General features: G+C 42.8%; 1 protein-coding gene across 2 annotated transcripts in view; it reads right to left on the bottom strand.

The window, feature by feature from the left end:
• LOC149068220 (cell adhesion molecule Dscam1-like) overlaps nt 1-21,829 on the bottom strand; it is a 147,840-nt gene that overhangs the window by 7,361 nt on the left and 118,650 nt on the right. For both annotated transcript variants that reach the window (XM_089251598.1, XM_089251599.1), the window contains exons 6-11: nt 20,672-20,862; nt 20,451-20,582; nt 20,185-20,352; nt 14,668-14,738; nt 764-1,028; nt 546-638 (exon numbers count right to left, since the gene is read on the bottom strand). In XM_089251598.1, the coding sequence (XP_089107724.1) occupies nt 546-638; nt 764-1,028; nt 14,668-14,738; nt 20,185-20,352; nt 20,451-20,582; nt 20,672-20,862 (920 nt within the window). The remainder of the gene's footprint in view (nt 1-545; nt 639-763; nt 1,029-14,667; nt 14,739-20,184; nt 20,353-20,450; nt 20,583-20,671; nt 20,863-21,829) is intronic.

Raw genomic sequence — 21,829 nt, 5'->3', positions numbered from 1 at the left:
TGAATGACCAAGTGATTGAGTGATCAAGTGATTGAGTGATCAAGTGATTGAGGAGTGGCGAGTGACCATATCAATGAGCAACAGTATAAGTGATCGAGTAAGTGGTTGAATTACCAAGTGAGTGAGTGAGTGGGTGAGTGAACAAGTCAGTGAGTAACCGTATACGTAAGCGATTGAATGCGACCGTATGAGTGACCCGCATATCTACTCACTCGCTCGTGATAATTTGCTCACTCATCAACTCCATAGCTCAATTGATCATCCGCTCCCAAACTTTCTGATCCATCGCCCCCTTCATCAGAAATTTTTTTCTCTCATCGCCCCCCCAGCTCAAGTGAAACCCAAGCTAGGAATCCATTGGACATTGGATCCTATGTTAAATCCATAGCTTCTATCCCCCCGGACCATTCCATCGCCGACTAGGTTGGCGATATTGCCCACTGATCCACTCTTACTATGTTACTTTACGATGAATTGTCAGTTTGGGGAATTGCGTGGCGGTGAATTGTTGGCGACGAATTTTCCGCACACCCAGGAAGACTCACGTAAAACTGGCGACAAATCTTCGGACTTGATCTGGACCAATGCGGAAGATGACGTCACGTCCGTGACCACGAAACTCGGTGGATACGGGGGATCTAACGAAAAACAATAGAGAACAGAAAATTAATTTGTGTCCACCTGAAAAGGCCGCAGGTTTTATAGGTCAAACCGCGGTGGGTAACGATTGGTCAACGAAAATGCGTCTGAGACGACTTCTCACCGCTCTCCCTGGTCCTGACCTCGACCGGTTGCGTCTCGGGACCGGATCCGACCGAGTTGTACGCCTTGACCACGACCGCGTACGTCGTGGACTTGAGCAGGCCCTTGACCCTGAACCGACGGCTCGTATTCGTGGCGCTGCCGAACGACTGGGTCGTCGCTGAATCCGAGGCTGTGTGGTAGACGTAGGCCAGAGGCGACGTCGACACCTTGTAGCCGAGGTAATAGCCCTTCAGCTGGCCATTCCATGTCTCCGATGGAGGCGGCTAAAGAAAATCATGATTTTAATCTCGTTCATATCATCCAGAAATACAAATTATTATAATACACTACATCATACAATACATGCTCAACGTGTGGCCCGCGACCCCTCGAATTTAATTTTGTAAAAATAAATAAAAAAGTGGCACATTTCTAGAGCACTTAAGTGGCCTGCATAATATTTACAGAACGCTTGAGTGATCTACGGTGTAGTTTCAACAAAGCACTTAAGTGGCCCGCATCATATTTACAGAACTCTTGAGTGATCTACGGCGTAGTTCCAAAGCACTTAAGTGGCTCGCATCATATTTACAGAACGCTTGAATGATCTACGGCGTAGTTCCAAAGCACTTAAGTGGCCCGCATCATATTTACAGAACGCTTAAATGATCTACGGCGTAGTTCCAAAGCACTTAAGTGGCCCGCATCATATTTACAGAACGCTTGAATGATCTACGGCGTAGTTCCAAAGCACTTAAGTGGCCCGCGTCATATTTACAGAACGCTTGAATGATCTACGGTGTAGTCCCAAAGCACTTAAGTGGCCCGCGTCATATTTACAGAATGATTGAGTGATGTACGGCGTAGTTCCAAAGCAATTAAGTGGCCCGCATCATATTTACAGAACGCTTTAGCGATCTACGGCGTAGTTCCAAAGCACTTAAGTGGCCCGCATCATATTTACAGAACGCTTGAATGATCTACGGTGTAGTTCCAAAGCACTTAAGTGGCCCGCATCATATTTACAGAACGCTTGAGTGATCTACGGTGTAGTTCCAAAGCACTTAAGTGGCCCGCGTCATATTTACAGAATGCTTGAGTGATGTACGGCGTAGTTCCAAAGCACTTAAGTGACCCGCATCATATTTACAGAACTCTTGAATGATCTACGGCGTAGTTCCAAAGCACTTAAGTGGCCCGCATCATATTTACAGATCACTTGAGTGGCCAGCAGCACATTTACAGAACAGTTGAGTGACTGCGGCATATTTACAGATCACTTGACTGGTCTACAACACAGTTCTAGAATTTATACAGATCATTTGAGTGAACCGCGGCACATTTACACATTTATCAAGCTGCTCGCAGCACACTTCCACATCACCCAAGTGGCCACGGCACATTTCCAGATCATTTGAGTAAGCCGCGGCACAGTAATAGATCTTTCAAGCGGCCGGCGGCACAATTACACCAACACCAAACATGGCCCCCGCTCTGTCCCTTGCGGGATATAAGCAGTTTACCTTGCGGCTGGGCCATGCTGGAAAAACTCTTCGAGTATCCGGGCTCAGCGGGTATCCCCGACTCAAGCCGCGGGATTCACCCCCACCGGGGATCCACGCCACTCCACTGTTGTCTCTTCTCGCTGGAAGTCCGATAGCTGAAACAAGAGCACAAAAAGCATTCATTCATACATACAAAAATCTGCGATATTATAAACAGACTTAGGATAAAGCGAAGGATAAAGCGAATATATATATATGATTCCACAGAACAGTATGACAGTTTCACAGTTCCAAGGAACGGAAGGGACCGAATGTGATGACAGTCGTCCATCAGTAGTTTTCAATGCCGATCAATTGGAATCATACAAAATATTAGTCTCTGTCAGTTTTTCCCCGACGAGTCAGGCAGTGGAAATTCGCATGCACAAAAGCAATGTCCATGCAAAACATCAATGTCCTAATCAATCAGAAACTTTTAAGACAAATCTATGGGAATTTATACAAGTCCAATGAAACCGACAAATGCAGGATTTATACAACAATTTTCAATTAACATAATGAAAAAAAAAAAAAAAAAAAAACCACAGCTATATATGGCAAAAACAGTATGAAGCAATACACAAAAGATTGAAAATTATACATACATTTCAATGGAAATTCTTACGAAACATCATTGTTCAAATGTTATTGTGAAAATGATGACAATGGCAATGACGAACTTCATTGTTCATGTTTATGACTTTTTTCCCTTTTTTTTTTTTTTCCCCCTTTTTTTCTTTTTTTTTTTTCCCCCTTCCCTTCCCCTTTTCTTAATATTAAATTATTTAGGGTTCATAGTCCGAGTCAGAGCAGGAGTCTTGCATCTCAATCCGGTTTTCTGCACCATTCGGTCTAGGAACGATGATATGGTCTTCATTGTTTTCTATGTAGTTAATTAATTTATTGATCTTTCGATGGAATTCTTGGTTCCCAAGAAGATGCAATTTCCACTGATGTACATTGACAGGTGGAGAAGAGACGTGATAAGCTTTTGTAAGAGGACATGACGTGGCGTAGTGTAATACTGTGCCTTCCTCACCACACCTACATTTGTCCGTTCTTCGATGGAATCTAGCTAAATAAGAAGGAAATGGACCGTGTTCTGAGAAGAAGAGAAACATTTCTCTGGTCCATCTCCTTAATTTGGCCTTGACTGTAGGAATGAGAGCGAAGATTTTACGTCCTGTTTTTCTCTCATTAGACCATCTGTATTGCCATTTGTCCATCATTTCGTTCTTCAGGATTCCCGTAGCCCAAGATTTGGGAAGAAATAGTGAAAAGTCTGAAGATTCTCTTTCTGTTGTAGATTTTGCCATGATGTCAGCCTCCTCATTTCCCCGAGTACCAGTGTGAGCCTTTATCCATGCCAGACTAATATTCGGGCTGGCACACAAGGAGGATCTGACCTGTCTTGCAACCAGATGTCTTGAGAGGGGATCCTTGACCGCGTGTAAGGATGAGAGTGAGTCTGAAAATATAGTAGTTTTTCCACCGAGCTCCATTGCTTTTCTGCATGCCATGTAAATGGCAAAAAGTTCCGATTGGAAAACTGTATTGTTACTATGGAGTTTACACGACCATCGGAACAAAATGTCATTTGCCTTGTAGATTACAAATGCAGCGGCCACACCACTTTCCGTCTTGGAGCCGTCAGTGTAGATTGAAATTTCATCATCAACTGAGGTTATTCTGTCTTCTGATGAAATTGTGGAAATTTGTACGTCAGTTGGAGAAATTGCTGGATGTTCTGTCCAACCCGTTACATTACTCTGGAGTTGAAGATGTCCTACAAATGTACCGTTTTGAAGTTGGATGTTTGTCTTATTCCTACACAGAAGACCTTTTTTGGCCTCGAACTCAACAAATAGCCTCAGTGGAGGGAGCCCCGTCACTACCTGGAGCGCATTTGTAGGAGATGTTGAGTACGCCTTCAAAATATACAGGAGACAACCTCTTTGGATGGAATCAATCCGGCGACCCTGCTCTTCAGTGAGGTGTGCTCCCCAAATGACTGCTCCATACACGATGATTCTTTGAGCAACCGCGAGGTACAAAGTTCTTCTCATTTGCATATTAATGCCCCAGTTCTTGCCTGCCGAGCACCAAAGTTTTGGTAGAAGAGCATTAATTTTGTTTGATATTTCTGCTATGTGGCCGTACCAGTTGAGTTGATCGTCAAAAATAACTCCAAGAATTTTAACCTGGGATTTTTTCTTTATGAATTGATTTCCAATCTTAATTGATGGAGGTCGTTTTGACGAGATCCAGAGGAAGGATGTTTTTTCCGCTGCTATTTTTAGATCCCTTTGTTGAAGCCAGGTGTTGATGGAATTTAAGGTGATTGTCGCTGTAGTGCCCGTTCTTTCCACGGCTGGTCCTGAAACAATCACGATTAAATCATCAGCGTATGCTTGAACCTTTACATTCTTTGGCCAGTTTTGCTGCAAAAGATCATTGATAAAAATGTTCCAAAGTAAAGGTCCAGAACATGACCCCTGAGGACAACCTTTTGTGATTGTATGGAGAACTGGACCCTCAGGTGTATCGATTTGCACTGTGCGATCACTCAGAATACTGGTCATCATGTCAGCTAGGTTTGTAGGAATTGGAAGATTATGAAGTTGAGATGTGATGATATTATGATTAATATTATCAAACGCCCCTTGGATATCCAATGTTATGATGGCGATATTATGGCGTTTGGATTTTTGGCATAGTATTTCGTTTTTAATAGCCATCATCGCCTGCTCAGTGGATCTTCCGTGTCTGAAGCCAAATTGATAAGGGCTGAGTACATTAGATTTGTCCAAATAGTATGAGATGCGTTGACATATAACTTTTTCCAAAAGTTTGCCAATTGTCGACAAAAGGTGGATCGGTCGATATGACGGAGCATATGAAGGATCTCTGTCCTTTTTAAGGAAGAAGAGGACATGACTCTTCTTGAAATGCCGTGGGAAGTATGAGAGCTGGATGCATTTATTGAAGAGAAGAGTAAAGATCGTCGGAAAACGTTTCAACAGAGCCTGAAGGACAACGTTATTAATTGCGTCGATTCCTGGTGCCTTCTTTTTGTTAAGAAATGAAGCTATCCTCCACACCTCTCCGAATGAAATTTCATTCGTATCCGGGTAGAAGACGTTTTGGTGAAAATTTTGTCGTGTAGAGTCAGATGAAGAGTCCTGATGATTTTCTGAGCCATTCGGGAAGAAATGTTGAAGTTGAAGTTTTGCCTGTTCCCGTATGGAAAGATTTTGATCCGGTGATACAAAAATTTGTGGAGAAAAAGATGAATGTTTCACCGTGGCCTTATAAAAAGTCCCAAAGGGATCTGTGGCCAAGGTGCAGAATTTTTCCCAGGAGTTTTTCTTATATTTCCGAATGAGCTTTGAGTAAATTGCTCTGTTTCGATGGAAAATTATTCTTAGGACTTCTCTGTTATCATCATTTGCTCTAAGAAACTTCTTTTTGCTAGCTCTTGTTTTTCTTCGGGCTACTTCGAGTTCCTTACACCACCAATTGTCGAAATAATTCTTCCTGGCTCTGGAAACTCGGAGAAATTTATTCCCCTTGGATGTGATGGTATCGAAAAGACGGTTAGTAGCCAGATCGAGATGGTGTCTATCCTGAGCCTCCCGAATATCCAGTTCGTGGGCTCCAAAATTTTCTTGAAGAGCATCGAGAAATCTTAGGATACGACGACGAGAATTTGAGAATTTTGTAGTGAAGTTCAGAGTTGGGGATTCGTGGATTGAGATTTCTATGAAGAAATGCGGGCTGTGTGTCACATCTTCTTTTCTAACATGCCAATGAATGTTATCTAAGGGTGGGAGGCTGTTTGAGAGGGAGACATCCGGTGCTCCGGTAGCTCCATAATGCTCATATGTGGTTGATTTGTCGTTGTGAAAAATCAGGTGATTTGCTCGGGTGAAATCTAACAAAGTCCAGCCTCGTGCATTAATATCCTTGTATCCCCAGCTCTGGTGGTGGGCGTTTAAGTCTGCAGAGATGAAAATCGGGGATGATTTAGCCTTATTGCAGATAAAATTAAGTTCAAGTATTGTATCTTCCAGTTTTTGGGATGGAGAGGAATACGCTGATACGAATGTAACCTCTTCTTTGTGTGTGCTGACTTTGATGGCTACACAGTTGTCCAAGATTGCAAAGACTCCTCCAATGATGTTTTTGTTCGTCAGCACAATAGCAGCTTTATTATTTCTTGATATCCAATTCTGCCAATGTGCTGGAATTTCGCGTAATTTGTTGTTTCCAACCAACGGCTCTTGTAGGAGCAAAATATCCCAAGAGTTTTTTGCAGCCTGGAGGGAGAGAAGTGCCATTGCATTTCTGCATTTATTTGCGTTAAATTGAAGTACTTTAAAAACACTGGCCATAAGAAAATTTGAATTGGACTTGTAGAATTGGATGGTAGAATGACGATAGAAATTGAAGTTAGCAAAAATCTTTATTAAGCGTGTATATATTAAATTTCAATTTGAAATTATTCGCCACTTCGTCTTGAATGGCTTGCAGTGCTATTTGAGATTGACAAAGTATGGATATGCCATTCTTGTGAAGTTTAGTGTTGACAACTTTGTCATCCAAAAACGCGTACCACAATTGTTCCAAAAGATCTTCCTGGATTTTTTTATTGTTGAAATACTCTGGTTGAGTGAAGTACGTTTGCAACCAGAGGTCACCAGGCCTATATTTCCATTGGTTCGATACAAAACCTTGATCTAATTTCAGTCGTTGTTTCTTAAAAACTGTATGTTGATTTCTTTCCATGTTAAGCTCTCTTGGCGTACGCGATTTCCACTGACTTCCCGAATTAAAGACTCTAGGTTGGGTCAGTCGATGAAATTTATTCTGGAAGTTGGTCTTGATACTAAATGAATAGTTTCCCTGTTGATGTTGAGACTGGTTGTACTTTGAAAGCGGTTTTCTCGTTGCTTGTCGGAATTGTTGTCGAGTTCTTTTTCTGGCGGACTTTGATGCTACCACAATCCAAGTTTTATTGAAGAGATCCTCTTCGTCTCGTTCCCGTCGTCGGTAATTGTTAACCACTGTATTTGCCAAATTACCTGGACAATAGTTGGCCATATCAAACATCTTTTTCTGTATGGCTGAAAGAACAGGATTTGTACGTTGAGTTTGCACTGTTTCGTCTGTACGAGGTTGACGATTTACCTTAGGCTGTAGGATAGTCTCTTCCCCCTTTTCTCTATTAGTTGAAACCTCATTAGTTACAATATTGTCTTTCTTCTTCTTAAGTCTCTGAGGAAGAGGTTGTGTGGATATAGCCTGTTGGTTTATCTCCTCACGTTCAGCATCTGAAATTTGAATGTCTTGCATTGCGTTTTTTGACTTGTGTGGGATGTACTCCATCGTCACCTTGGGTGAGATTTCCCTCATCTCACACACAACATCATTGTCGAGGCTGTTTGGAAAAAATGTTGTCTCTTTTGTTTTATCTTTTTCAGTACATAAGCTTGGTGTAGAGTCTTTTTCTTTGTCTCTCGTTTGGTTATGTTGATTGTGAACCAGAAAAGTGTTGTTTTGTTGGATGTTTTGTTGAGCTTCACGACAACTTGGAACATCATTCGTCGTCTGTGTGGCCTGATCCTGATATTGAAAATCCTCGTTGTGTGTTCCAATGGCCCAAATGCTAATTATCTCGAGGATTTTCTCGGCTCTTTTCCGTTGGAGAGTAGGGATTCCAAATTTAAAATTTTTCCCCTCTCCAGTGGAGTATCTAATAATTTGTGTAAGTTCCCTGAATAAGTCTTGTATATTGAACACGCCTTTTAGGAACATCTGTGGTGGAAGGACATCCAAATGTTCAGCGTTGTTAAATTCTTTGGAAGTTGATGTCCGTGGTTCCTGTTCGTTTTTAGCTAAATGTTTACTCTGTTTCTCCAGATTACGCTTTTTTCGGATACTTTTGTTTGACTTGGTGTTCTTTCCTTGAATCTCTTGCCGGAAGATTTCTCTGTTATGTAACGAGAAATCCCTGCGTGATTTGCCGAGATGTTCAGCCATATCTCCATCACATTCTCTCCGGTCGGGAGTTCTTTTTTCCTTTTTATTATCAGAAGATTTAATCAGATCGTTCACCTGATTGTTGAAAGGAGAAACAGAGAAAAATTTCGAAGGAAAAATCGAAGTAGAAATGGAATCAATTAGTTCGGTATTATCCCGAGAGCATTCCAGTACAGGAATAGCTGCCAAAGTATCCGAAGGTTCAGAAGATGGTTTTGTATGTGATGTTTTTGCATCTTCGCGTTGGGCAATGACATCATTTAGCAATTCTTGCATAACTTCCTTCACGTCTTTATTTCGCATGATTCTAGTATCGTCTTGGGGTGTTGAATGGCATCTGTCCCCAAGATCGATTAAATTCTGAATAGTCAAAGATTCTGCCAGGCTAATTGGGCTATGTCCATTTAGTGAAAAACTAGTACAAGTTGTTGCTGAGATATCCTGTTCTTGACGGGAAAATGAACATTCAGTGTCCATGAGGTCATCATCCATCTCTCCTTGATCTTTTTTCTGATTAGTTGTAGAATTTACCTCAGAATCCGAGGATGAGTAGATCGTAAATTCCAATGATGGAGATGAATCTTCCTTAAAATCCTTAGCATCCATAAGATTCATGTGTGTTTTCTTGTGTTCAATCAAAGTGTCGTTTAAGACTCTTGGTTTAATACTGGAACGAAGACGATATTTCAACCGTTGTTGCATGTCTTTCAAGTCCTTGGTGATATCTTTAACCATCGTCTTACTTGGAGTCGGTTGTTCCATATTAATAGAGTCCAAAAGTTCAACGATGCCAAAAAGTCAAGATCTATTAGTCTAGAGAATTCTCAGTGGGTACAGTAGAAATAGATCACAAGTATAAACCTGAATATCAAGTTTCCGGGTAATCGGACAGAAAGTATCCAAAATATCACCTGCCTTATATTCTCTAATTAGCTGAATTAATCAGCGAATTATATCTCTAATACCGTTGAGGCAGAAAAGTTTTTATGGCAAGAGACGATAGGTATCCTGATATTGTACAAAGTAGCAAGTTTTATCCCCCAAAACAGAGAATTAAAAAGTTATGAGGGAAATTCAGAAAAACCAATTAACAAAATTCTTCAAAAAAAGAATAGGAAAAATTTCAGAATAGCAATCGAAAGACAATGACAATATGAACACAAAAAAGTTTTCATCAAAACATATTCAAAAGTAAACGAGAAAAACGCAAATTAAGTATTGTATGTAAGCAAGTTAATTATGCAAATATTAGCACAACCAATTATTGAAGACAGGTTGTGTTTGGTATCAAACTGCTCAGTGATTCACGTGCTATCTATTCGAAGACTCAGGCCAAATTAGGGAGTGAATCAATTCTCAGGGCTAATTAATAGGTAGTACAAAAAATTCCAAAATGGGTTCGAAAAAAAATTATATGCATACAATGTATCAAAATATGAACTGGGAAATGAAATAGAACGGCCACAATACAAGTTTTTCTCTTTTCCCCTTTTTTACTCTTTGTGGCAGTAAGGGGAAAAAAAAAACACAAAATGCTATATAGAGACATAGCAAATATATATATAGCTGACTGGGGAGAAGAGAAAAAAAAAAAAAAACCACACACACAAATGCAAAAAGGGAACAGAAGAGATGTTCACTATTTACGACAAGAATTTGACTGCTGAGAAGTATGTAAAAGGGTGGCAAAAATGTAGCGCAATATTTATGATTCTATATTCTGACAGTTGGAAAAGACGTTCACAATTTATGAGGCTTCGCAACTGACAGGAGGGAGCGGTTGACCGGAAATCATCTGGAAATGAAAATGGCACAACTTCCAAAATGGCTAACACAAATCAATATTTCAATTAGTGAAAATTCTGAGTAATTAAGGGAGGCCCCCCCAAAATTGACAAAAAAAAAAAAAAAAAAAAATATATATATATATATATATATATATATATATATAGATATATAGATATGTATAGATGAAAAATGTGAATGAAATGACACAAAAAATGTGATTATAGCAAACATAGAACCAAAGAAAAACGTTAATAATACACATAAATGACCAATCAATTAAGGCAAATACTGATGAACCAGTTGGTATTAAAAAAAAAAACAACACAAAGATACAAAAATTCAGCCGTGACGAATTGCAAGGAATACCGTCAAATTAATTAGAAATCAGATCTTGGCCAATGAAAAAGCCAATTTAATTATTACTCCACGTTTCTCGTAAAATTGAGCGGGCCCCAAAAATTCACTTAGCAAAAATGTGGCCATATCTACTAATCACAAGAATTTCAAAATTACAATGCCTGGCTGCATTAAATGACAATATATATCGAAAATTAAATACAAAAATTGCAGAACAAATCAGTGCAAGAACTTGGCGGCAAGTTAATATATTGCAAACCAAAAACTTTCCACAGCAATAGTTTGGTTATTAGAAAGTATCCTTCGATACAAAAATGTGATAAAAAAATACCCAAAAATCAGTGATGCTACCTTAATGAGATGTCCAATTAGTATTATACTTTCAATAACTCACAGAATATCAAAGACCCTCAGAATAAAACATGCAGAATATGAAGTATGATTGAGATACATAGAGAAACCAACAGGCAGCAAAATGACACATAGAAATTACGGAATTCTACTAATTAGGAAACGTACATACGCAGACAAATTTAACATGTAGCAGCTGAACGGCTTGAGATATATACATGGAATTAGTTTTAAACCGTGGCAATCTGGCAATAGAAACATATTACTTGATAATTATGCAAAAAAGAGCGAAAATGATTTTAAGATTATTTCTACACCTTATACAATACAAACGGAAGGAACTGCTAGAATCACTCTGTTTACAAAATCAACAATATCTCCAGAAGTTATCAGCCGATTTCCATCAAAAAAGTTTTGAATGAAAGGTAGAAAAATCGCCGACAAGGTGAAGTTCAAACAATTACATGTTATCACGGAAAAATTCGCGTAATTGAAGATTGTACTCACAGTTCTCGGCTCCCGTGAACGTCCATGTTAAATCTGAAAAACAGAAGTTCACTAAAAAATAATTTAATACACTTCCGGTTACCAGCGGAGCACAAAATTAGATCAGAAGAGACACAAGAGTCGGGGCTATTCACTGTGCCCCTCCTCTTTGAAAAATATTCATCGGCGTGACTTAGATGACACTTTGAAATCACCAAAGAAAAGAATTTTGAAGACGATTCCCTACGGCCGTTGCGCTGGCCACCCAAGGGAAGGCATACCGAACTTAGTACGTACAGGGTCGGCTAGAAAAGATGCAAATTTTCGTGGCTGGGAGCTCTGAAAAAGCATGACCGGCTACTCGGAGAAGACTCTCAGCACTCCCCCGGCACAATTACAGATCACTTGAGCAAACAGTGGTGCTATTCGAGATCACTTAATTAAGTGACCCGTGATGCGTTTTCACATCAGTGAATTGGCCCACACTGTCCAACGGCCGGCCGTCCACCGGTAGTTACTACGAGCGAAAACAAGTTGCGTGTATGTGGAGGACTACTACATTGGCCGGTCATCCACTCGAAGCGGCAACATGCGGCAAGCTACGCCAGCTGCCACCCCGGCATTAGGGGTCCGACGACAAAGGGTGTTCGACGTCGTCCACTGAAAGATGGCTCAAACCCTCTGGGTTAGAAGCTCATATCCCCCCAGTTAGGTAACGCTCTACCCACTGAGCTATCCGGGCTCTGGAGCTATTTGTCTTTTTTCGAACTTTTTGTCTTTTTACCCGCTGGTGGACTCGGTGCTTAATGCTCTGGACCAGCGGTTCCCAACCGGGGCCGTTAGGTTGTACGCGAAAAGAAAATGGTAATGGCGGCCATCCATTTAAAGAAAGAGCAAAATAATTACAAAACATAAAAAATAATTTTTAAAAGTAGGCAGAGGTTTCTACCAATATTGTCAGTCGTAATATATTGGTTTTTCCCCTATCAATAAAATCTTCTACAACAGAGGGGTTGCTGGAAGGATCGGCCTTCCTTCCTCGCGCCAAACCTATGATCCGGATTCGCGCATTCCTTCCTCTCGGCGTTTTAGATTGGATTGTCGACACGTGCCGGGCTGTGCATTGAAACGAAGAATTAGTCCTGAGTGAAGAATTAGACTTTTCCCACCAAGCACCTACTACTCACGTGATTTGCGCTATGGATCAGTGGCTAAAAACTGGATCTTTGCGGAAGCGGACTGAAACACCAAAGTGAAATACCGTGCACCTGTAAACGTGAAAACATATTTTGAATCTTCCAAAAGTGATTCTGCCAAAGCTACCGAAACCTCTTACTGCATTAGCTGTCCTATTGCGAGACGAGGAAAAAGTCACACTATTGGTGTAAGTATTCTGTCAGATGCGTGTTTGAAGAGGAAAGTGGTCTTATAACGAGTTTAATATCTCTGTCAAATAATACGGTATCTCGAAGAACACAGGACATGTCAGACGATGTTGAGGGCACAGTCGTAAGCCAGGTCAAAGGTTGTGAATTTTTTTCTATCCAAGTCGACGAAAGTACCGACGTTGCGCAATATTCTGTGCTACTTGTAATTGCTAACTACTTGAAAGAGAATTCAAGAATTAATCGTTTTATTTGTCGCCCATTGAAGGGGCAGTGCCGTCTTAACGCATGGGCCCACCCGGGCACGGCCCGGGGGCCTCAGGAGAAGAGGGGGCCTCACAAAAAGGAGATTCGGTTGAAATTTTCTAGAATTTACGAGGTAGGGCCTCAGGAAAACCAATTGGCCCGGGGGCCCATGATGCTCTTAAGACGGCCCTGTGAAGGGGTCGTACGATTGTTGAAGACTTATTTGTAGCAATTAATCATTATTTCTTTGAAAAAAGAATTCAATGGTCAAAATGGATTGGGCTCACTACAGATGGAGGGAAATCCACGGGCGGTTGCTGCTACCCAGGCCGTCGTGCACGCGTGGCAGAAGTCTCTCCCAAAATGAAATGGACTCACTGCTATATTCACAGATAGAGCTCTGCATCGAAACCGTTGCCTCCAATTTTGCGAAACGTTCTTGATGAAACGGTCAACTTTTTCAAGGTGAATTCTACCAACTACAGGTTGTTTAAATTGTTGTGCGGAGACATGGACATCCTTCACAACGCTTTGCTTTTGCACACCGAAGTTAGGTGATTGTCCCGGCTTTAAGTACTGAAGTTGCTGTTCGAACTTCGGCAAGAGGTAGCCCTTTTTTTTTAGGAAGTGTTCGAAACACTTCACGACTTCTTGTCACAACCCGAGCTAAATTTAACGCGGACTGAAAAAGGTTGGGAACCTCTGCTCTGGACGTTGCATCGATCTTCTACCCCACGGCCCTCTGGGTAAGCAGCTTATATCCCCTATGGGGACAGAGCGGGCGTCATGGTCGGTTTCGGGTCCACTGAAAGCGACCTAATTAGGTTATCTAGGTGGTCGCGCCTTTACACGCTACTCAGTTCGCGACTGCACTCCATGCAAACGAGTGTGATAGTGGGAAATAATCTTGAAAAAGTTAAAAACTAAAATTTGAGAATTTACCAAGTTTGTACTCAATGAGACATCCTGGCAACAACTCAGAGATGGCGCTCGTGTTGTAAATAAATGAATACAGTTATTATATTTTTAATCGATTATTACTTACCATCACAACTCATGGATGGCAATTATCAAATTTTGAGCTTTCTTACTCACGCGGGCAAGGAAGGAGGAAGACTCGTCTGCATGGACAGAGAGAGATAGACCCACACCGAAAAAGGGCGATGACGCGGAAAAGGTTAACAAGCACACTGCGCATGCGCTGATAACACAAGACGCGTATAATCTCAATGCTGGTGGAGTCATCCAACACCACCTATAGATCAAGGCCTCCGCACGAAGCTTGTGACGTCAATGGAGAAGGCCATTTCTCCTATTGCCATTGGATATACTGCAAAAAAAGGTAAAGATATCGCATGCGTCGGCCTGCTGTATCCAATGGTAATAGGTGATATGGCCTTCTTCAGTGACGTCACGGAGGCCTTGTTCTATAGGTGGTGTTGAATGATCGCGATTCCTCGCTCGTCTGATGATGTCGCTCGCTCAGGATCGTTTGCAGTGGATGACGTTTCTCTTACTTCCTGTGCAATGTGCAATGGGATCAGTCTTGTGAACGCGGACAACTGCGTGCGACTGGTTTTTCGCTTCAAGTCGCTGCCAGTGGACGACCGGCCTATAGCGGTCTTGCGCATACACGCGATTTGTTCTCTCTTCCAGTGGACGGACCCGCCTAAAGGTAGCTAGTCCTTGCCCTGTATAGTTCTATCATAACAGCGTATAATTACCTTCCAAGTGACTTCAATGGACTTGGATCCAACGGGTAGGACGTGTACGTCTGTTGGAGCACCGCTAGGAGCTATCAAGAGAAGAATTGATTCATCAAGGAAACTGATACAATTCAAAGAATAACAAGCCATCTATATACATAATGCTAGTTACAGCTACAGACTGCATGTTTTACCGCACACAAACTCGGGTCAAATCACCATACGGCGATTCACAAGGGGTCATTCAAGTATTGCGTTAGCATCGGGGGGGGGGGGAAGGGGGTTTCGGATTTTCTGACTTTTGATAACAAGGGGGGAGGGGGGGGGTTTGAAGGTTGCTTACGTCATCAACCACACCGTTTTAAAGATATGAAATATTTTAAGCTGCTGACAAAATTTTGCTGACAAGGGGAGGGGGGGGGGAGGGGGTGAAAAATGGCTGAAAATCTGCTTACGTAATACTTGAATGGCCCCCAACCAGTGGAGTGGGATGGGGAATGAAGGGGTGCCATCTATCGGTGGTCACCGCAGGATCGGTAGGTAGAAGAACCCCATCCCACACCGATAGTTTTCGGTGATCTTTCCGCCGGATTCGGGCCCGCGGACTTTGACGGTAACTTTCATAGGGGAAGACGAGCCGTACCACTGTACCACCCGGGACTCAAGCTAGTTAAATTCTCTTAGCGCAAGGAAGAAACTAAAAACATCTTAAATACCTATTCGATGCCTTCAAATTTGAGCCTTCTCACGGGCAATTCCAGTCTAAGGATTCCCATTGCTCATTACAATTTTGAAACTCTCTCAAAACGGCAACCCCGAGTCCACATAGCGTTGTAAGATTTCTTTTCCCGATAACGTGTTTATCTTCCTTCCCCGCCCCTTCCCCCGTCTTGCCAATCAAGCGTCAGTAGGCGGAGTCAGCTTTTGTTCAAAGTCTGATGACGGAAAGGGGGAGAGGGAAAGAGACGATGTTTTTATCCTTTTCCCGTCGAGTTGTATACGATTATGTACTTTCAGCATAAACAGAGCCGCCCTTAGGGGTGTGCGGTCGAAGGGCGCCCCGCATTTTAAGAGTGACGATAATAATTATCGTTATACTCTGTATAACGTAATAATAATAACTCTATAATAATTATCGTCATGAGCACCCATAGTGCTCATGAGCACTTGATCAACGTTCCAACTGAACACCCAGTACAAATTGCATTCTTATAGGATTAAAATCCTCACGATTCGATACATTCGTATGTCAAACTTGCCATAAGGGTGATTATGGCGTTTTTTTGATTATGGGTACAGGCAGTGCTTGCGACTGGGAAAAGGTTGAAGATCTCTGCTCTAGGTCACTCTTTAGGTCGCTCACATGCTTGCAAACTCATTCGTTTGGTGACTCACTGACCAAACTCTTGGCAAAGGCGCATTTACGGTTTTGCAGCCTGTGGGCTATAAATTTTGCCACCCTCCTCCCAATTCTCCTGACCACTTTAACTTGCCGCCATGGGCTATAGCCCGCTTAGTCCTCCCCCCCCCCTCCGTAAATACGCGCATTCGTTTTACGGAAAGATGGTATAATTATGAAGATGAGTGTGGAATAGGGGAACATAATGCACAAGCAAGAGTTTAGTTGGTTGTAATTCCGCTAGATGGCAGCGCTACGATCGAAGCTCCTATCTCTACGGGGATTCTTTGCACAATTACAATGTGTGTGTGTGTTTCGGGGGGGGGGGGTTAATTGTCGAGCTTGGAGGACGGCCACGGCCCTCCCACATCCTGCATCAGTGCCTCTAGGCTGCGATTTTCCGCGGGTTCCAAGACAGATTTTTCACGACCCCTTTTCCAGTTAATTTATAGCATAGTTTCCCAACCTTTTTTGTCCCACCGCCCCCTCTTCAGAAATTATTTTCTCCCATCACCCCCCAACGCTATCTAACCCATAGGATCCTATGTTATACCCGTATCTTCTACCGCCCCCCTGTAAAAATTCCATCGCCCCCAAGGGGACGCTAACGCCCACGTTGGGAATCACTGATTTATAATATAATAAGAGATAGGGGAATAGTCCCAGGCCCCTGGCCTGGAGCGCTGTCGGCTCGACCCTTGTGGGGGGAGGGGGGCATGGGAACGGTCCTGGAGAGCATTTTCATCCCGAACATTTCGCCCCGGGAAGGACCAAGTGAGTGGATCAGTGACCGTATAAGTGACCAGAGTGAGTGGTGTACGTGTTCGAGTGAGTAGACGAATAATCGCATTAGTGACCAACTAAATGACCATGCGAGTGATCATGACCATCCAAGTGGGTATTAGTGACCGAGTGGGTGAGTGACGTATAAGTGACCGAGTGGGGTGAGTAACGTATAAGTGACTAAATGAGTTGGTGAGTGACGTATAAGTGACCAAATGAGTTGGTGAGTGACGTATAAGTGACCAAATGAGTTGGTGAGTGACGTATAAGTGACCAAATGAGTTGGTGAGTGACGTATAAGTGACCAAATGAGTTGGTGAGTGACCGTATCAGGGCCCAAATAGGAATTCCCTCATGTGGGTTCAACTTCGATACTTGTGTGTCATCTTAAAAGCTCAGAGGGGGGGGGGGAGGAAGAGCTCAGACCATTGTTCATGACCATGGCCTCCCACAAGGGTAGGGCTGACAGGGCTCAATTCCGGGGTCGGAGATGATTTTCATGAGTTTTTGTTTTATCCCACTATAAATTCATCAAAGTCTGACCTGTGGGCTCGCAAAAATTACACCGTAGGAGCCCTTGCTGCAGGATATGAGGAAGGGGGTTTATACCCGTGATTCTGGTAACTTATAATTCCTGCGCCTTTGAGTACCGGGTCGTTATAGCGCATGACTTGCATCAGCAAGGCCCGGGCGGCCCCTCGGCTTCATATAGTGAGCTAATGATTTAATGAGAGCAAAATTTAGAAGGAACAAAGTAAAATCTTTAACAGCATACGAGATTTAAGGGTTCTTAACCTTTCATGTTTCAAGGACCCCCCCCCCCAATAAAACGAAGGTCACGGATCGCTTCACAAAATAATATTCAATATAAAATTAAAAAAAAAGCTTTCTGTATGGATTTTTTTTCGTTCGAGCTGTCGGACCCCCTAGAAACTCTCCTAGGACCACAAGGGGTCCGTGTAACAGGGTCGTCTCAACACCATCATGGATGGCCTTGTGTATGACGGGATCTGGAAAATTCGCCCCCGTCGTTTCAGCTCCCACATTTTGCCCCTGACATTTCGTGACACATCACTGACATTTCGCCCTGGAAAGGGGCCAAGCCAGTGGGTGAGTGTCCGTGTGAGTGGCCAGGTAAATGACCATACACGTATAAGTGATCACGTGAGTGAGCTGGTGAGCGAATGAGTTTCCTACACGCACTAGCTCACTCGGTCGGTATAACTCACTCACTTATTTGGCCAGTCACATGATCACTCGCCCACTCATTTTGTTACTAATATGGTCACTCACTAGGTCACTCGTATAGTCACTCACCCCAATCACTTGGTCACTCGTATAGTCACTCACCCCACTCGCTTGGTCACTCGTATAATCAATCATCCCACTCACTTCGTTAATCATACGGTCACTTACCCCCTCACCAAATCCAGTCTATGGACAAACGAACACCAGGGACTATGTTATGTTGAATTGTCAAAATTCATCATAACATTACATTAACTTAATCTTAAAATAGTTTTAATTGTAGAGAAAAGAAAAGATTATTATATTGAATAGATTTTTGCCTTATGTTTTATTTGTACAGCGGAATCTTGCATAATTAATCATTTGATTATACCTATATTTAATTGTATATATTATGGTACATATAATAATAATAATAATAGTGGAAAGCAAAATCTATTCTATAGAAAGTTTAGGCCTTAAGGTACAGTTGTACACGGTACTGCTGCCTTGGGGCCCCAGATGAGAAACACGGGTCGAATTACAAAGGGTTGTAAGAGAGTGAAAGAGATGGTCATCGAGCCATATAAGGTAATGTTTGTTTTTCAGGGGGTGTGAGTAAGGGTCCTTGGCGAGAAGAATTTCTCCGAAGGTCTTAACGGTCCCCTTAAGTTTTCCCCTTTTTTCTGTTGTACCTCGATTCCCCCCCCCCTCTCTCTCTCCCTTCTCCGCCAACTGTAAATTAAAACGCCGAATAGTTCCCTTCAGGACCTGTACTCAGTACAAATTCATATAGTTTTGGATCGCCAAGGGGCCTTTTTAACATACCCTCTGGGAAAATTCGCTCGCAGTCTCGGGAGATGATTTCTACCAAGGTTTCTAGAATTCTACGCTACTGTCGGAGGAGAGTTTTTTGCTCTCGCTTGTAATTGAAGCTTGCGCGAGTTATATATGTTCGCTCGCTGGTGATTTGAATTTACTATGTGCCTCGAGTATTCACGACTCCTGTGTTCTCGAGTAAATCGCGTGCGTCTACCGCTATGTGTTAATTAACGATTGTACGAAAGAGCAGAAATCATATGGATGGAGGGTCTGGATCAATGGTCATTCCAGCAATTACTATGATAGAGGAAAAGAGAACGGCTTCGCCTTTCAAAAGGCCGATAGTAGCCAGCTAGCGATAGTAGCCAGTCGGTGAGTGCCCCTACCAACCTGTTCCTGAGAGGTGCTCTTAACAACAGGAGTGCTCCTACGAACCTGCTCCTGAAAGGTGTTCCTAACAACAGGAAGCATTCCTAGCCGCCAGTGACCTGCAGAATATGCGGGAAAATAAATTCCGTCTTCATTATGGACAAACCTCCATGTTCACCTTTTCGAGCTTCAACCGTAGTTTGCATAAATAGACAGAACGATAATATGTAAGTTTTTTTTATTTAAATCATTGTAAAGCAATGTTGTTTTTTTTTTTTGTCTCGGAAAATCTAACCTTCATTTGGTAGATGTTTACATTTATCTGTATAACCTTTTTAATTGTTAAAAGGTAGCTACCTACACCATTATTTTCTATTGTTAAAAATTAAATATCTTCTTTTCCTTAAAATTTGACTCTGATTTACTTGCTCATGAAAGTGTTGTGTCGTTTTGTTTCATCTTATGGATTGCTTAACCCCTTGTCTTGATCCTGCAATATTTATTCGAACCTGGGTGAATGGATTCCAATTGGGGGGGGGTGGGGTTCAAGCGTGAAACTTTCGCATTACCCGCCTCCCGGCCGTCACGAGAGTGGTCCGGCACTAAGCCCTCACCACGACCCATATCCCACATCGTTCATCCCACCAGACCAGCGCAAGCAAGCCTGGAGACGAAACCCAAAGGGACAAATCACTCGACTGTAACCGCCCCCCACGGATAGAGATGGCGCTCCGTACGGCGCCGCAACGTGTGCAATAACATAGCTGTGCAACTAAACCACTCATGCACCTCGTCCATATTCCTCTACGGAACTTCTAACGAATCGATTCACGTTGGAATATGTGTCCGTGTTGTGAATCTAACGGGTAGTTTTTTTTCTGTGTAATGTTTGTTATGTGCAGGATCGCGACCGCGGAACTCTGAATCATCATTACCTTCTTCCTTCATCTGGACTTGCCGAACCTGAGAAGGCTCGCTGAGTCCGACCTTGTTCTCAGCCAACACCTGGACGTTGTACGTGGTACCGGGATGCAGGGCTTCCAGGTAGGTCGACGTCTCGGATCCCGTGAGTACCGACTGGTGGAGCTGTTTCCCAGAGACATCTAGAAGGACAAAAATTGAACGAATGAAATTTTCGGATCACGCGGATCCCCCTTCAATGGCACCTCCCCGCAAATTTACACAATTTGGTTTCCATTACCTCCGCTTTTCCAGTAGCGTACGTGGTATTTGAGCACGGGGCTGTTGCTGGGGAGCGGGGGCTGCCAGGAGACCCTCGCGGATCTGCTGGTGATGTCGGTTATTCGAACTCCCCTCGGACTGGCGGATGGCTCTGGAAAAATAAATACATCGGTGTAATAACGGAACATTTAGGGGGCATTACCAGTTCCGATCGAGACTTTCAAGCACCTCAGAACTCACCAAGAACATTGAGAGATATGTCCAGCCTATCGCTCCCGTAGTCGTTGGATGCCATGCAGGTGTACGCTCCGACATCTGTCGGCTGACTGTCTCGAACAACGAGCTCGAACGTCTGTAGCTTCCCATTGGCCGAGTTGGAGTTGGTGGTGCCGCTATCTTTGGCGGGCTTGTTTTTCAGGTTGCTTTCGAACCTGTGTGTCAAAAAAAAATGTTCAGACAGAAAGGTACTGTTTGTAACCAGCTGCGGTCGCAAATGACTTTTTTTTGTCAGTGCATGAAATTTATGGCACAGCTCCAGTGATAAAGTTGATATTTTACTATAATCTATCTATATACACTCATGTCCATAAATTAAGGATAATGCCAGCTCCGGCAAATAAAGGTTCAGAAACAAAACAAACGTTACTTATTCATAAAGCCCATTTATTAAACAAAAGATAGAGAACAAAAACGATGGTGTATGTATGATACCATTCATAAAAACTACGATTTTTGCTCCCTGGAGCAATTGTAAAAAATATTTCCTTTACGAAAACTTACTATTACATGGTTGGTATGATGGTTAATACATTGTATGTCTCCCATGCGATGAAATACAGTCCGTACAACGCCTAGGCATGCTCAGTATCAAATTATCGATCTGATCTTGGGGAAGATCACTCCACTCAGCAAGCAATGCTCTCCGAAGTTCTGGTACACATGTAGGAGGTGGTTGACGGGCTGCAACTCGTCGGCCAAGCATGCCCCACACATGCTCTATCGGATTTCAGTCAAGTGAGAATGCTGGCCATTCCATACGGGTTATATCCTCAGATTCAAGGCATTCGTTTACGATGTTTGCTCGGTGAGGACGGGCGTTGTCATCCATAAACACAAATTCTGCGCCCATGGCACCCCTAAACAAACGTACATGTTGTTCCAGAATGATGTCCCGATAAATTTGGGCTTTCATGATTCCGGTTTGAACATGCAGATCTGTTCTGGAACCCAGTATAATTCCACCCCAAACGAGCAATGCTGCACCACCGTAACGGTGTCGTTCAATGATGTTGTCTTGGTGGTAACGAGTACCTGGCGTTCTCCATATGAAAGTCCGACGTGAATCAGACTGCAAGCTAAACCTGGACTCGTCGGAAAACATCACACAAGCCCACTGTG

Source organism: Pholcus phalangioides, unplaced genomic scaffold (assembly GCF_987345545.1).
Source record: "Pholcus phalangioides strain wild (caught in Gottingen) unplaced genomic scaffold, Ppha-v1.0 ptg000027l_1, whole genome shotgun sequence".
Classification (NCBI taxonomy): domain Eukaryota; kingdom Metazoa; phylum Arthropoda; class Arachnida; order Araneae; family Pholcidae; genus Pholcus; species Pholcus phalangioides.
This window is presented reverse-complemented; position numbering and strand designations above follow the sequence as displayed.